Source organism: Lontra canadensis, unplaced genomic scaffold, assembly GCF_010015895.1.
Source record: "Lontra canadensis isolate GAN:19392208 unplaced genomic scaffold, GSC_riverotter_1.0 scaffold88, whole genome shotgun sequence".
Lineage (NCBI taxonomy): Eukaryota > Metazoa > Chordata > Mammalia > Carnivora > Mustelidae > Lontra > Lontra canadensis.
In genome coordinates this window covers 762114-776289 of record NW_022631082.1, presented here as the reverse complement: position 1 = coordinate 776289, position 14176 = coordinate 762114, and the positions used below count along the sequence as shown (strand labels likewise).

The 14176-nt window shown below is 56.6% G+C and overlaps 1 protein-coding gene and 1 non-coding gene across 2 annotated transcripts; both read left to right on the top strand.

The window, feature by feature from the left end:
- Positions 1–3440: 3440 nt before the first annotated feature.
- On the top strand, positions 3441–12405 carry EEF2 (eukaryotic translation elongation factor 2). The gene is made up of 15 exons (XM_032883567.1): positions 3441–3566; positions 4505–4719; positions 5527–5708; positions 5786–5997; positions 6440–6618; positions 6792–6897; positions 7366–7479; positions 7680–7818; positions 7985–8180; positions 8817–9075; positions 9524–9631; positions 10043–10396; positions 10691–10873; positions 10955–11087; positions 11876–12405. Exons 1-15 carry the CDS (start codon positions 3564–3566, stop codon positions 12067–12069), a joined length of 2577 nt encoding a protein of 858 aa, XP_032739458.1. The 5' UTR covers positions 3441–3563; the 3' UTR covers positions 12070–12405.
- On the top strand, positions 6304–6368 carry LOC116854214. The gene has a single exon (XR_004380108.1). It is a non-coding gene; the product is annotated as a small nucleolar RNA SNORD37 (small nucleolar RNA).
- Positions 12406–14176: the final 1771 nt, after the last annotated feature.

The following is a 14176-nucleotide window of genomic DNA, read 5'->3' as shown; positions in this document are numbered from 1 at the left end:
GGGGACACAGTTCAGCCTATAACAGGAGTAAATCCTTTTTGTTTGTTTGTTTTAAACAGGAGTAAACTCTTTTTTTTTTTTAAGATTTTTAAAATTTATTTGACAGGCAGAAATCACAAGTAGGTAGAGAGGCAGGCACAGAAAGAGGGGGAAGTAGGCTCCCCGCCGAACAGAGAGCCCAATGCGGGGCTCGATCCCAGGACCCCGGGATCATGACCTAAGCCGAAGCAGAGGTTTTAACCCACTGAGCCACCCAGGTGCCCCAAACAGGAGTAAACTCTTAAGAAGGGAATACTGTATACTGGGTAGTTTCTTCAAGCCTCACAAGAGTCCCATAATAAAATAGGTTCTGTAATATTTCGATATTTTACATGCAAAATCTGGAGCTCAGAGAGGTTAAGTAACATGTCCAAGGTCACACAGCCAGTGAGGGAAGGACCAAAATTTATTATTTTTTAAGATTTTATTTACTTGTTGGGGGTGGGGAGAGCATATAAGCCGGGGGAGCAGCAGGCAGAGAAAGCAGGCTCTCTGACGAGCAAGGAGCCTGATGCAGGACTTGATCCCAGGATTCTGAGATCATGATCTGAGCCAAAGGCAAAGGCTTAACCAGCTGAGCCAACCAGCAGCCCAAAGGTGAGAAAGAGTCTCGAGCTAACTCTGTACTGAGCTTAGAGCCTGATGCTGGGCTTGATTTCACAACCCTGAGATCACCACCTGAGTTGAAATCATGAATCGGACACTCAGTGGGGCGACTGAGCCACCCAGGCGCCCCACATACTCACTCTTGTGCAACGACCCCCACCCTCTGTCTCAGAACTTTCCATCTCCCCGCACAGAGACTCTGCCCCCACGAAGCCCTGCCCCACCCCTGGCTCCCACCATCTCCTGTCTGTGCAGGTGGGACTCCTCTGGGGACCTCCTGGGAGTGGGATCCTGCGGGATGTGTCCTTCTGGACCTCGTTGAGCTCCGTGTCCTCGGGGTCCCTCTGCATCGTGGCAGGCGCAGGAATGCGCGTCCTTCCCAGGGCAGAACCCTTCATTACGTGTAGGCACTGGTAAACCATGCTTAAGTCACTCGGTTCTGCTCTAATTGGAGGAGACTTTCATTAAATCACTTAACTTCTCTGAGCCTCAGTTTTCTCCAGCACAAAGGAGTTTAGCCAAAGCCCAGGGTGGGAGGAGGATTAAGTTAATTAATTGATTGAACAGGCGATGGCCGACATCCCGTAAGCACTCAAAGCGCATCAAAAGGCAGATCCGAGGAGCGTGCAATGGCGGCCCCTGCTCAGCAGGGGCCGCTGCCGTCGCCTCCTGGACTTTCCAACCTTTGGGCTCGCGCATGCGCAGCTGAGCCTCCCTGCAGAGGTGACTTTTTTTCTCCTAGTTCTTCCCCACCCTTTACCTCGGCTTGTATTTATTACTGCAGACCCTGAACTTGGCGGTGGCTGCTTTCCTTGTCTGCTGAAGCCCAATTCCTTCCCCAGGCTTCTGCTGAATGTGGGTCTGGGAATAGCGATGGGGACAGGTAGGCCGCCAATGCCCGGTCCCCTCTCTGCAGTTGTGGGACAGAAAACCTCTCCGTGAAGGGTCGCTGTGGACGGAAGGACTTTAATCTCATTATTCTTCTTAAAGTCCACCCTGCTCGTTTAAGTTACACTAAACTGAATTTTCGTCATAAGCATTTCATTCACTTGAGAGCAAATTGACCCCCCTTTTAATGAAAACCTTTGCTTTTCGACAATGAAATGTCCCAATTTGCAAGGAAGTGCTGTGAAGTGGCTGATACGGAGCCCAGCACGCAGTAGGTCATCAATCCATGTAAAGATTAAAATTTATTAAGAATGGGAAAGTGTACACTGAAAATGTGTCCTTCGAGGGCACCTGTGTGGCTCAGTCAGTTAAGTGTCTGCCTTCAGCTCAGGTCATGGTCCAGGGGTCTGGGGATTGATTCCTGTGGCCAGGGGGGAGACTGCTTCTCCCTCTCCCTCTCCCTCTGCTGCTCCCCCTGCTTGTGCTCTCTCTCTCTTTCTGTCAAATAAATAAATAAAATCTTAAAAAACCCCACAACCCCCCCCCCCCGTGTGCTTCAAATGGCACATACATTTGCCTTGTAAAGATTAACATCAAATGTGTCATGAACACAGATGCTGGTGCTTAGAGCCTCCGAATTAACCCCCAGTGTAAAGGCTGTCAGGGCTGGACAGTGCTTTACAACACCAAATGTGCAAGGAGGGGTGCACAGGCTTTGAGTTCAGATTCCAACGTGCGTTGTTTTCTGAGGATGCACATCTTCCCTTCTCCCGGAGGTGGGGAAGGAGGGAGGGAAGCAATGCAGGTCCTCTCTTTTTGACAGCGTGAGTGTAAGGGAAGATTTATCTTAGGGGTGATTTTTTTTGTTTGTGGGCTAATAAGAATATCATTCATGGATGATACAAGAAAGACTTTCTACAAGTCACTATGTACCAAGCATTGAACTTGGCTCATTATAAAGAATAAAGATGCTGAATGGAATGTCAATTTGCTCCCTCGAGCCAAAGATCTGAGATACAATAGTTTGTTAGGGTCAGATTAGGACACAAATGCAAAATAGACTTGTGAACCTTTGGTTAGGGAGGAAATGAAATAGAAAATGAGGTTGCACCTGGAAAGCGCTAAGCCCGGTGCCTGAGACATGGCAAACCATGTCTCTGAAATAAATGTTGTACTAAGAGCAGAGATAGCTAATTAAAATAGCTGGTGTGTACTGAGCACTGTGTCAGGCGCAGAGCTCATCTCTTTGAATGTCTGTCATCTCACCCGCCCGCAGTAAGGTAGCACCGATGACCCCATTTTACAGATGAAGAAACTGAGGCACGAGAAATCCAAGGACCTGGTGTAAGCACAGGTGAAGTGGGAGACATGGTCAGGTGTTCTGTGGGTTGTCACAGCGACGACGCTTACAGGATTCCTGGTGCAGTGGATGGCCCATCTGTCTTTCTGGGATAAATGATTAATACCTGCTTTTAAAAAAGGTTTTTATTCTGAAATAATTCTATAGCAGACAGTTACAAAAATAGTACAGAGAGGTCTCGAGGATTCTCGCTCCACCTTCCTCGGTGGTTTCATCTTACATAATAGCAAAACCAGAAAATTGGCTGGCGTGCAATCCACAGACCCCTTCACACTGTAAAGTGCTTTTAGCAGAAGTGCTTGGCATTGCGCAAGCTGCGATAGCCGCTACGATTAATATTCTCAGCTAAAGCGGCGCTTTTCGCTCACGGCTCCTCAGTACTGCATTCCGAAGGCCTGCCCCCAGCTCTGGTTCGACCACCGCCCCCGGGAAATCCCACGGCCCCACCGTCGCGGGAAGGGTTAACCGGAGGAGCCCTTCCTTGCGCCTGCGCGGGGCGTTCCTTGTCGCCCTGCCCCCGCAGCGCGGTCAGATGACCCGCCCAACCGGCTTCTGCCTATAAAAGGTCAGGTGTTGACGTCAACGTTCTCTTCCGCCGTCGTCGCTGCCATCCTCGGCGCGACTCGCCTCGCTCGGATCTGCCTGGGAGAATCCACCGCCATCCGCCACCATGGTGAGCAGCGGCGTCCGGCTGGAGGCCTGGGAGGGTGGCGGGGTCCCCGCGGGACCGGCGCTCGCGGGTCTGGAGCGCTGGGGTCGCCCGGACATGGAGGAGACATGGCGGCGCCGGCGGGCCCGGGGGGGTGGGGAGGAAGCGGCCGCCGCCATGTCTGCGCGTCGTGCCGTTCGCCGAGCCCCTTCCCCGCTTCCGAGGGCGCCGGCGCCTCGCGGGACCCCGGGCCGGAGCTGGGGCCGGAGCTGGGGCCGTGGCGGGGCGGGGGGAGGTTGTGCTGATGTGGCAGACGTCGTCACGGCGGGCGCTGTGCGGGGAGCGGGGCGACGGCGAGCCGCCTTATGTAACTCGCGGGTCGCGAGCAGGGCTCGGCTTTCTGCCGGGGCCGCCGGGGACAGGGAGGTGGCAGGACGGGGGTGGGCGCGGGGCGGAGACGGGCTTCCCGCGCCGGCGCTGGGCCGTCGCGGCCGCTTGCCGCTCTCCCTGCGCGTCCCCTACGCGCGGCTGACAGCGGGGCCGCAGGCCGGGGCGGGCGACCGCGGGGACCGCTCCAGCTCCCCGCCCGCCCGCGGCGCCGTCTGGCCCCCAACTGGAGGGGCGAACTTGGATTGCACGGAGGGCCTTTGCTGGGGGGGGGTGGGGAGCGGTCGCTGAGATGGGGTTTTCCGGGCGTCCTCCGTCCGGCGCTGGCCACTGGGTTGCCGCAGCCCTCGGCGTGCACTTTCCCTGCTGGGGACCTGGTGTCCGTGCGGTTGGCTCGGCCGCGGCCTCCGGGAGTCGGCGAGTGACATCTTGACGGGGGTGTCAGCCAGCAGCTGGGGCGAGCAGACGCGGGCGTGGTGTCCAAGGGCCGCGCTCCTGCTCCGGTCTCGGCAGCCCCCACCGGGGGTGTCCCAGTCACCTGGCCCAGCTGGCCTGAGCTCCCCTCCCCCGCCCAGGTGAACTTCACCGTAGACCAGATCCGGGCCATCATGGACAAGAAAGCCAACATCCGCAACATGTCCGTCATCGCCCACGTGGACCACGGCAAGTCCACGCTGACGGACTCGCTGGTGTGCAAGGCCGGCATCATCGCCTCCGCCCGCGCCGGGGAGACCCGCTTCACGGACACGCGGAAGGACGAGCAGGAGCGCTGCATCACCATCAAATCCACGTGAGCCCGCAGCTGTCTGGGGCGGGGCGGTCCGAGCCGTGGGGAGTCCGCAGCAGGCAGTCCTGCCTGGTTGGGGGGAGCCGGGAGATGACCTGAGCGCCGTGGTGGCTGGGAGGGAGGAGGCGGATCAGTCCAGCGAGGGAAAGTGCCGCCATCGAGGCCCAGGGAGGCTCAGTGTTGGGTCCTGGGGCGCTTCGGAGAGGAAGGGGCATAGCCCGGTGGCCTCCCCGTTTTCGGACTGCGGGGCGTTTGGCAGCGTGAGGAGAAGTCTGGGCTAGTGCCACTGGCATTGAGCCACTTCGCGTCGTCCTGCCGAGTGTGTTCCTCCTCAGTGACCCTCTTTGGTCTTAGGTGTCGGCAGAGGGAGCATCTGGAGCAGGGACTGCGTGGCTGTTGCTCTTAGTTTGCAGTTGGGGAGGTTCTCTGGGTGGTTCCGAGGCTGGCTTCAGCGGGGGGCGGGGGAAGAGTGGCAGGTGGTCCACGGTTTTCAGGTCTCGTTTTGTCACCTGGTCAGTATTTGGGGTCAGGTGTGTTGGGCCTGAGAGGAACCAGGACGGGTGGGCGTTTGCCGCTGGTTCTCATGGTAGGGAGGTGGGCCTCCTGGCTGAGGGCGGAGCTGCTTCTCTGCTTGGGAGGTCGGGATCCGTCTGTAGGGCAGAGAGATTAGCAAGGAGAGGAAGCAGCACCTCACTGAGAGCTAAGAAGAGGGCGTGCGGACTCCTAGGGCAGGTCTGGGTGTGCTCCCGCGTTCGGGGAGGACAGTGGAGATGCGGCTTCCATCCACCCAACCTGCCCCAATCTCCTCAGGGCTATCTCCCTCTTCTATGAGCTCTCGGAGAACGACTTGAACTTTATCAAGCAGAGCAAGGACGGCTCCGGCTTTCTCATCAACCTCATCGATTCCCCCGGGCATGTGGACTTCTCCTCGGAGGTGACTGCCGCCCTCCGTGTCACCGACGGTGCCTTGGTGGTGGTGGACTGTGTGTCCGGTAAGCATAGGTCCCTGCACGTGTGGTTTGGGATCCTGGCGCCCCCCCCCCCAACTGATGGAGACGCCTGTGCCCAGGTGTGTGCGTGCAGACGGAGACGGTGCTGCGGCAGGCCATTGCCGAGCGCATCAAGCCTGTGCTGATGATGAACAAGATGGACCGGGCGCTTCTGGAGCTGCAGCTGGAGCCCGAGGAGCTCTACCAGACCTTCCAGCGCATCGTGGAGAACGTCAACGTCATCATCTCCACCTACGGGGAGGGCGAGAGCGGACCCATGGGCAACATCATGGTAGGTCATTTGTCTTTCGTGGTGGAGGGTCTCGGCTGGCTTGCTGTTTGCCCCTGGTTCCAGTGCTTTGTTCCATCTCCCTTGGGAGGGGCCTCAGTTGTTGGCCGCACTGGAAGGGCTGGGACCTCTCCTGGCGGGAGGGCGTGAGTCGAGGCTCTCCCGGGGACTCCGGGGGGTTGTGCAGGCAGGTTTACCGCGGAGCTTGGGCCCTTTTTAAGCGGGTCTCACGTGCGCTTTTGAGGGGCTGCGGGCTGGTGGGCGCTCACACACCCTGCTGCTAGAGGGCATGGGGCAGAGTTGGGCCTTAAAAATGATGACTAAAATTTCTTCACTTTGACCTGATGGCTGTTGAAGAGAGCGTATGTCTGAGGCCCACAGTACCCAGGGGTGTTGTGCTTTTTGTGCAGCTGTTTCCGCTCTTAGCATTTTCTCGCCCTTGCAGATCGACCCTGTACTTGGGACTGTCGGCTTTGGGTCTGGGCTCCACGGCTGGGCCTTCACCTTGAAGCAGTTTGCAGAGATGTATGTGGCCAAATTTGCTGCCAAGGGCGAGGGCCAGCTGGGGCCTGCTGAGCGGGCCAAGAAAGTGGAGGACATGATGAAGAAGCTGTGGGGTGACCGGTGAGCACTGTAGGGGTGGAGGGGTGGGGCGCTCCATGGTACTCCCGTGCCTCAGCAGGGATCCGGGGGCAGTGGTGGCGATGCGGCCGGGGACCACCACCATAGGCGCCTCTTGCCCACCTGGGTCTCCCCACGTCCTGCCGTAGTTGACTTGGTGGATACTTTCCTGCCAGGTATTTCGATCCAGCCAATGGCAAATTCAGCAAGTCAGCCACCAGCCCCGATGGGAAGAAGCTACCAAGGACGTTCTGCCAGCTCATCTTAGACCCTATTTTCAAGGTGAGCCAACGAGTTCGTTGTGGATATGCCTCCCCTGGGCTCTCTGTCCTTGGTCCTGCTGGCTCCCGGATCTGTCCCCTACCTCCTGTGGCTGGGCAGAGCTGGGTTGAAAAGTGGGTGCTGGGGGAGGGTGAGGTAGGTTCAGACCCCAGGGCTCTACTCTGACGAGCTAGCCACTGAGATTGGTCGGTGGAGGGGAGACTGAAAGTGGGAGCTTTGTTAGCAAGTGTTCAGCGTTCGTAAATCGAGTGCCTTTGTGGTTTAGGTGTTAGAACAGACTCGTGTCGTGAGAGCTCGTCCTGCTTCTCCCAGGGTTGTCTGGCGAGGCCCTTAGAGCTGTGCTGTTAGGGATTTTTGGAGCATTGTTCTTGCTTTGCCTGTGGCTTTGTTAGGATTGCCGGGACGGAGGCAGCCACAGGTTTCCCATTTTGTTCCCAAACCCACTGTGCTGTTTGTGTAACTCATCAGGTGTTTGACGCGATCATGAATTTCAAGAAAGAGGAGACGGCAAAGCTGATCGAAAAGCTGGACATCAAGCTGGACAGTGAAGACAAAGACAAAGAAGGCAAACCGCTTCTGAAGGTGAGTGTGGGCGGGCCCTTCGGAGGGCGCTGCCGGCCCTGCCCTCGGTGCGTCAGTGGCTGGCTGTCGAGGCTTCACTGGACCCAGCCCCATGGCCAGCCGGGCGGTCAGCAGACCTGCGGTGCTGGCCTGTCCAGCAGGAGCAGGTTGGGATTCTGAAGGCCATGGGCCTTGCCTGAGTTCTGCGTTCCCTGCTGCAGGCTGTGATGCGCCGCTGGCTCCCCGCCGGGGACGCTTTGCTGCAGATGATCACCATCCATCTGCCTTCCCCCGTGACGGCCCAGAAATACCGCTGTGAGCTCTTGTACGAGGGGCCCCCGGACGACGAGGCAGCCATGGGTATGTCAGGTTCATCTGTGCCCTGGCTGCGGAGCTCTGGGTCCTGAGAGCAGCCTGCGGCGGTGGCCGGAAGGCGATGCTCATGCCAAGTCCTGGGGTTGTGGTTCTGAAAGAGTGAGCTGCAAGGGAGTCCCACAGTTCCCTTTGGGGATTTGTTTCTTTTCAGGCATTAAAAGCTGTGATCCCAAAGGTCCCCTCATGATGTACATTTCCAAAATGGTGCCGACTTCCGACAAAGGTCGTTTCTACGCCTTCGGTCGTGTGTTCTCGGGGCTGGTGTCCACTGGCTTGAAGGTCAGGATCATGGGGCCCAACTACACCCCTGGGAAGAAGGAGGACCTGTACCTGAAACCTATCCAGAGGTGAGGTGCTCGGGCTCCTGGGTGTGCCAGGCTGGTCTGTGTCCCACACCAGTCCCAAGCTCCCCCCACAGGGAGGGTGGCAGCATGTAGTGTGGCCCAGAGAGCAGGGAGGAACTCAGGTGAGGGAGGGGCTTGTCTGGATGACGCATGCCCAGAAGCAGGAGTTGGAGCCCTGGTTTGGGTTTAGACACTTGTCCCTAAGCTCGAGGTGCTGGCAGCAGCAGCTTGGTCGTGTCCCTAGAGAGAGCTGGCAGAGACTCCAGGGGCCCTGTCTGCTGGTGCCAGTCCTGAGTCCAGGTGGGGTGGGGGAAAGACCGACCTCTGGCTCCTTGGGGCCTTGACTTTCATCTGCTCTCAGGTTCCCGTGACACTCCTGTCAGCCTTGAATTGGGTGTGGAGCGCCATAGGGGAGGCGGGAATCTGTAGGTAGCTTTCTGCTTGAGTGTGCAAGAACGGGGACTCCTTGGCGTGGGAACCCGGACTGCAAGGTGAAGCCAGGGCCTGAGGCTCAGGGGGTGGGTTCACACTGCTGTTTCAGGCGGTCAGGATGGCCACAGGCTCCAGAAGCGAGGGAGGCCATGTTTGGCCATTTGGGGATCTCTGGTGTATGTATGGGTGCTTGCCTTGTCCCCTCAGGACAATCCTGATGATGGGCCGTTACGTGGAGCCCATTGAAGATGTGCCTTGTGGGAACATTGTGGGTCTGGTGGGCGTGGACCAGTTCCTGGTGAAGACTGGCACCATCACCACGTTCGAGCACGCGCACAACATGCGGGTGATGAAGTTCAGCGTGAGCCCTGTCGTCCGCGTGGCTGTGGAGGCCAAGAACCCGGCCGACCTTCCCAAGCTCGTGGAGGGTCTGAAGCGGCTGGCCAAGTCTGACCCCATGGTGCAGGTGGGTGGCTGCGGGCCCGGGGGACAGCTGCCTGTAGGAGCGCTTACCAGGGGGCCTACGGGCAGCTTCTCCGGCAGTTACGGGGAGTCAGATACTCGGAAAGCCGGGTGTGGTGAGCACGTTTCTTGGCAGAGCAGCTGTGCGACAAGGGGGGTTTCCTGCCCGGGAATCATCAAGTTTTCTTTCATACGTTAGATTGTTGGAGGCTGTCTGTAGAGCGGGTTGCTCTGGGATGTAATGCTGAGAATCAGCACAACACATACCTGTGAGAGCTCTTGCTGTTTTTTGTGACCCCTGAGTTACCAGAAATCCCTGTTTTTAGGAAGTCTGCATTCTACCAACAGTAGGGAAGCCTGGAGCCTGCTTTCCACCCGTTCCCTAAAATTTCCCGGGATCCCTCAGTGTCCTGGGGTCAGGGCCCGGGGGCTAACACTTGGGCCCGTTGCAGTGCATCATTGAGGAGTCCGGGGAGCACATCATCGCAGGGGCTGGGGAGCTGCACCTGGAGATCTGTCTGAAGGACCTGGAGGAGGACCATGCGTGCATTCCCATCAAGGTGAGGCCTGGGTCTGGGCTCAGGTGGGGGGAGGCCTGCTGTCCCCAGTACAGAGCCGGGCAAGTAGAGATGGCATGGTCCCAGGGTCTTTTGTCTTTTCTTGATGTGTTTCTTCAGATAAAACATAGTATTTAGGAATAGTTCACATTGGTTTTCAGAATCTTTGAGGTTGCATCATGAAGGATATGTTGTTTTCAGGTGATAAAAACTTGGAACGCAAGTTTCTAAAGTTAACGTATTGTTTAGGTTTCTCTAGCCACCCTTAGGTCTGTTGGCTGCCCTGCTCTTACCTGCTTTTGCAAGGAATTGAGTTTGTCATTTGTATGTGATGCTACGCCTGTGCATTCTGGTCAGGACCGTGTGTTTTCCTGGGAGGTCCCTGCCAGGCCTGACTTGCACACTCTTTTGCAGAAATCTGACCCCGTAGTCTCCTACCGCGAGACCGTCAGCGAGGAGTCGAATGTGCTTTGCCTGTCCAAGTCCCCCAACAAGCACAACCGGCTGTACATGAAGGCACGGCCCTTCCCTGATGGCCTGGCTGAGGACATTGACAAGGGCGAAGTGTCCGCCCGCCAGGAACTCAAGCAGCGGGCCCGCTATCTGGCCGAGAAGTATGAGTGGGACGTGGCTGAAGCCCGTAAGATCTGGTGCTTTGGGCCCGATGGCACCGGCCCCAACGTCCTCACCGACATCACCAAGGGTGTGCAGTATCTGAACGAGATCAAGGACAGCGTGGTAGCTGGCTTCCAGTGGGCCACCAAAGAGGTGAGGAGCTGCGTGGGTGTCCAGCAGAGGATGGGACAGTTGGCTGTGGGTTCTCAGAAGAGCCAGGGAGGCTCGCAGTCTTTTGGGGGTATCTTGGGGTCACCTGTCCTTGGCCGAGCGAGGCAGTAGACTTACTTTTTGCGAAGGGGGTCCTAGGGCGGTGGAGGTGGGCAGGACACGGCAGGTCCATCTGGGTGGAGACCTGGAGGCATTGGTGTAGCACTGGCATCCGCCCTGGAAGGAGGGGCTACAGTAGTCACAGGACCTTGATGGTGGTCTTGGCTCCTTCTGCAGGGGGCTTTGTGCGAGGAGAACATGCGTGGTGTGCGCTTCGATGTCCACGACGTGACCCTGCACGCGGACGCCATCCACCGCGGGGGTGGCCAGATCATCCCCACTGCCCGCCGCTGCCTCTACGCCAGCGTGCTGACCGCCCAGCCCCGGCTTATGGAGCCCATCTACCTGGTGGAGATTCAGGTAGGGAGTTTGGGTTCTCTCAACTTTTATAGGTCCTGTTTTGCCTAATAGCTGCATATAATAGTCGTTTTTGTCTCACAGTGTCCGGAACAAGTAGTTGGTGGCATCTACGGTGTCCTGAACAGGAAGCGGGGTCACGTCTTTGAGGAGTCCCAGGTGGCCGGCACCCCCATGTTTGTTGTGAAGGCCTACCTGCCCGTCAATGAGTCCTTCGGTAAGTGGGGGCTTGGGGCACCCCTCAAGACACCGGCTGCTTGTGAGTGGTGGGCCCCGGGACAGAGCAGTAGTCTGACAGGCAGTTAAACCTGGTCCAGGATACATCTGGGCTTTGGCTCTATCAAGGCCTGGAGCCGGTCTGATGAGAGCTATGGGTGGAATCTGCAAAGTGCTGGCCTGGCCCCACCCCGCCGGGCGGTGGGGGCAGCGTGGGGCAGCATGGTTGTGGATGGGTTGGTCCGCTCGGCATGCAGATCCCTGAAATGATGACTCTGCGGGGGAAGAAAACCTTTGGACGTGTAACTTGGTGGAACATTAAGGTCAAGGCCAGCAGAGCAGTTGGTTTGTAGCCCAAGTTTATGCTGTGGGTGAGCAGAGGGACTCCCAAGAATGGCCAGCATGGCCTTATAGATGAGCAAAGCTTGGGTGAGCTACAGAGTTAGTGTTTTGTTTTGTTTTGTTTGTCTTTTAAGATTTTATTTATTTGATAGAGATCACACGTAGGCAGAGAGGCAGGCGGCGAAGCAGGCTCCCTGCCGAGCAGAGATCCCAATGTGGGGCTCCATCCCAGGACCCTAAGATCAAGACTTGAGCCGAAGGCAGAGGCTTAACCCGCTGAGCCACCCAGGCGCCCCAGAGTTAGGTTTCATGTTTGACTGGATCTGGGTTGACTAAGACCTCCGCGATCTGTGTGCCTGCGTTGTCCCCACCTCCTCCAGACTTGGCCGTGGTGGTGGTTGGGACACGTCTCCTGAGCTGGTTCATGAGCCCTGTGCCTCTCCACAGGTTTCACTGCTGACCTGAGGTCCAACACTGGCGGCCAGGCCTTCCCCCAGTGCGTTTTTGACCACTGGCAGATCCTGCCCGGGGATCCCTTCGACAACACCAGCCGCCCCAGCCAGGTGGTGGCCGAAACACGCAAGCGCAAAGGCCTGAAGGAAGGCATCCCGGCCTTGGACAACTTCCTGGACAAATTGTAGGCAGCCGTCCCTGCAGCCCACCACCCCGGGTGGGACTCTGCACAGCCCCTGCACCGGCTGACGACCGACCACAGCAACAAGCCCTCACATTCTCCATGACACCTCGAGACTGTCCAGACGGGGACGCTCCACCTGACAGGTTCTGGGGCCCACTCAGTGCCATCACTCCGTGTGGACGCCTGATGCCGTTCCTCTAGATATTTATTCCAAGATTTCAGAGGTCGCAGAGACGCCCTGACAGCAGGGACTTACTTGGCCGGTGTGGGTGGGGGAGGCGGGATGGGACATTCAACACTTTTTTCCATTTCAGAAATCTAAATGTCCAAAAAAAAAAAAAACCCAACACAAAAAAAAATTTTAAGAGGTGTATTTGGGTAAATGGCCTGTAGTGGATTTTCCCAAAGAAAGGGGGAAGGAACAAGCGGGTAGACCTTTCTCTTTGGACAGAAGCTAGAAGGCAGGAAACTTGGTGCGGTGTCACCGTGAGCACCTCCAGCTGTATTCGTGCCATTGGAATAATAAATTTGATACAGTGGTGACTTTGTGTGTCCATGTGACTTCGTCCTTGGTCCGGTCAGGCTACAGCGGGACCCCCCTGGCCAGTGTCCCCACCGTTGGTGATAATGAAATGCAAAAGGTTCAACTCAACCTTGAAGTATCCTCGGATGCCAGGCCCAGGTACGGAGGCGCATCTGCGGTCTGCCCTTCGCTACCTGGTGTGACGGGGCCTCTTACCCGGACTCTGCAGCGCGGTGACCACTGGGCCGTGGGGCTGCTCAGTGCTCGAAGCGAGCTCTCCGCAGCCGGGACCGCGTGTGTAAGCTTGCGCGTGAGTGCGCTTCTGGTCCGGTGGTGCTGGGGCCGCCGCGTGAGCGCTGCTGGCTGGACGGTTCTGCCCGGTCTCCTGTGCACTTAACTGCCCAGTGAGGGAAAACCGCAGAAGAAAGCCACCTGCCGGGCAAGCTGTCTTCGCCAGCCAGATGGGTTATTCAGAAAAGTTAAAAGTGGCACATAGAGCTCGTAGATTTTTATTTTAATCTTAAATGTTTAACCCTAGACCTCACGTAGGCCGAAACCTCTGTACTCAGTCCGTCTTCGTCTTCCTTGGATAAATGACCGCCAGAACGCGTGGCTTCAACAGTGACGTCCTGCGGCGGGAGCGGTTTGGGAAATTTGCGGGGGGACTTTGGGTGTTCACCGGGTTAAGGAGCCCCGTTCGCATTGAGAAGGCAGGAGCCTGGGTGTTGGGTGTCCCAGAGGCACTGGACAGCTCTGCCCACCTGCAGGTTAACCCTGCAAAGTCTCCCATCCCCCGCGTCTTTCATGTTGGAAAATACTTTTATTTCAAAACCTGGCATTGCTTGCCACGCGCACACATTTTTTGCACTTTTATAAGCACTTCTGACTATATTTGCAGAAGTCGCGAAGACGTTACAAAGGTAACGCTCAGTGACCATTCACTTGCTTTTCCGCATTAAAGTCACAGTTTCAAGGGGCCAGTCCAGGATGCCACATTGCGTTTAGTGCATTTTTAAAGTCTAGTAATTTTTGTTAAAAAAGAGTGTAAATTGAGAAGATGAAGATGGAACTATTCTAAGTTTTCTATTCTGAATTCATAGTCATTTGGGGAATTTCGCTTATCACAGCATCTCTGTGCATTTTCAGTTGTAAAATTCAAAAGGATACCATTGGGCAGGGCTGTCCTGAAGACGTCAGTCTGCCTACCCCCAGGGGTGGTGTGTTACAAGGCCCCGTGTGTGTGTCACGCTCCACAAGTAATTTTGTTTACTTTGACTGTGTTAGCCTCGTCTCTCTAGGCCAATACTCCCCTTTTTTAGTCTCCGGACACCGGTACATTCTTAATCATCAAGGACCCCAGAAAGACCTTTTTTGTTTAAATGGGTTTTATCTGCTGATACTTGCCATGTTTAGAAAGTAAAATGGAGAGATTTAAAAATGTTTTAATGGTGAACCCATTATATGTTAACATTGTTTTAAAGATGTTTAGAATTTACTTGGCAGTCCAAGCCAGGGGAGTGGCAGGCAGAGAGGGAAAATCAGGCTCCCCACAGAGCGGGAGGAGCCCAGTGTGGGACTCAGGACCCTG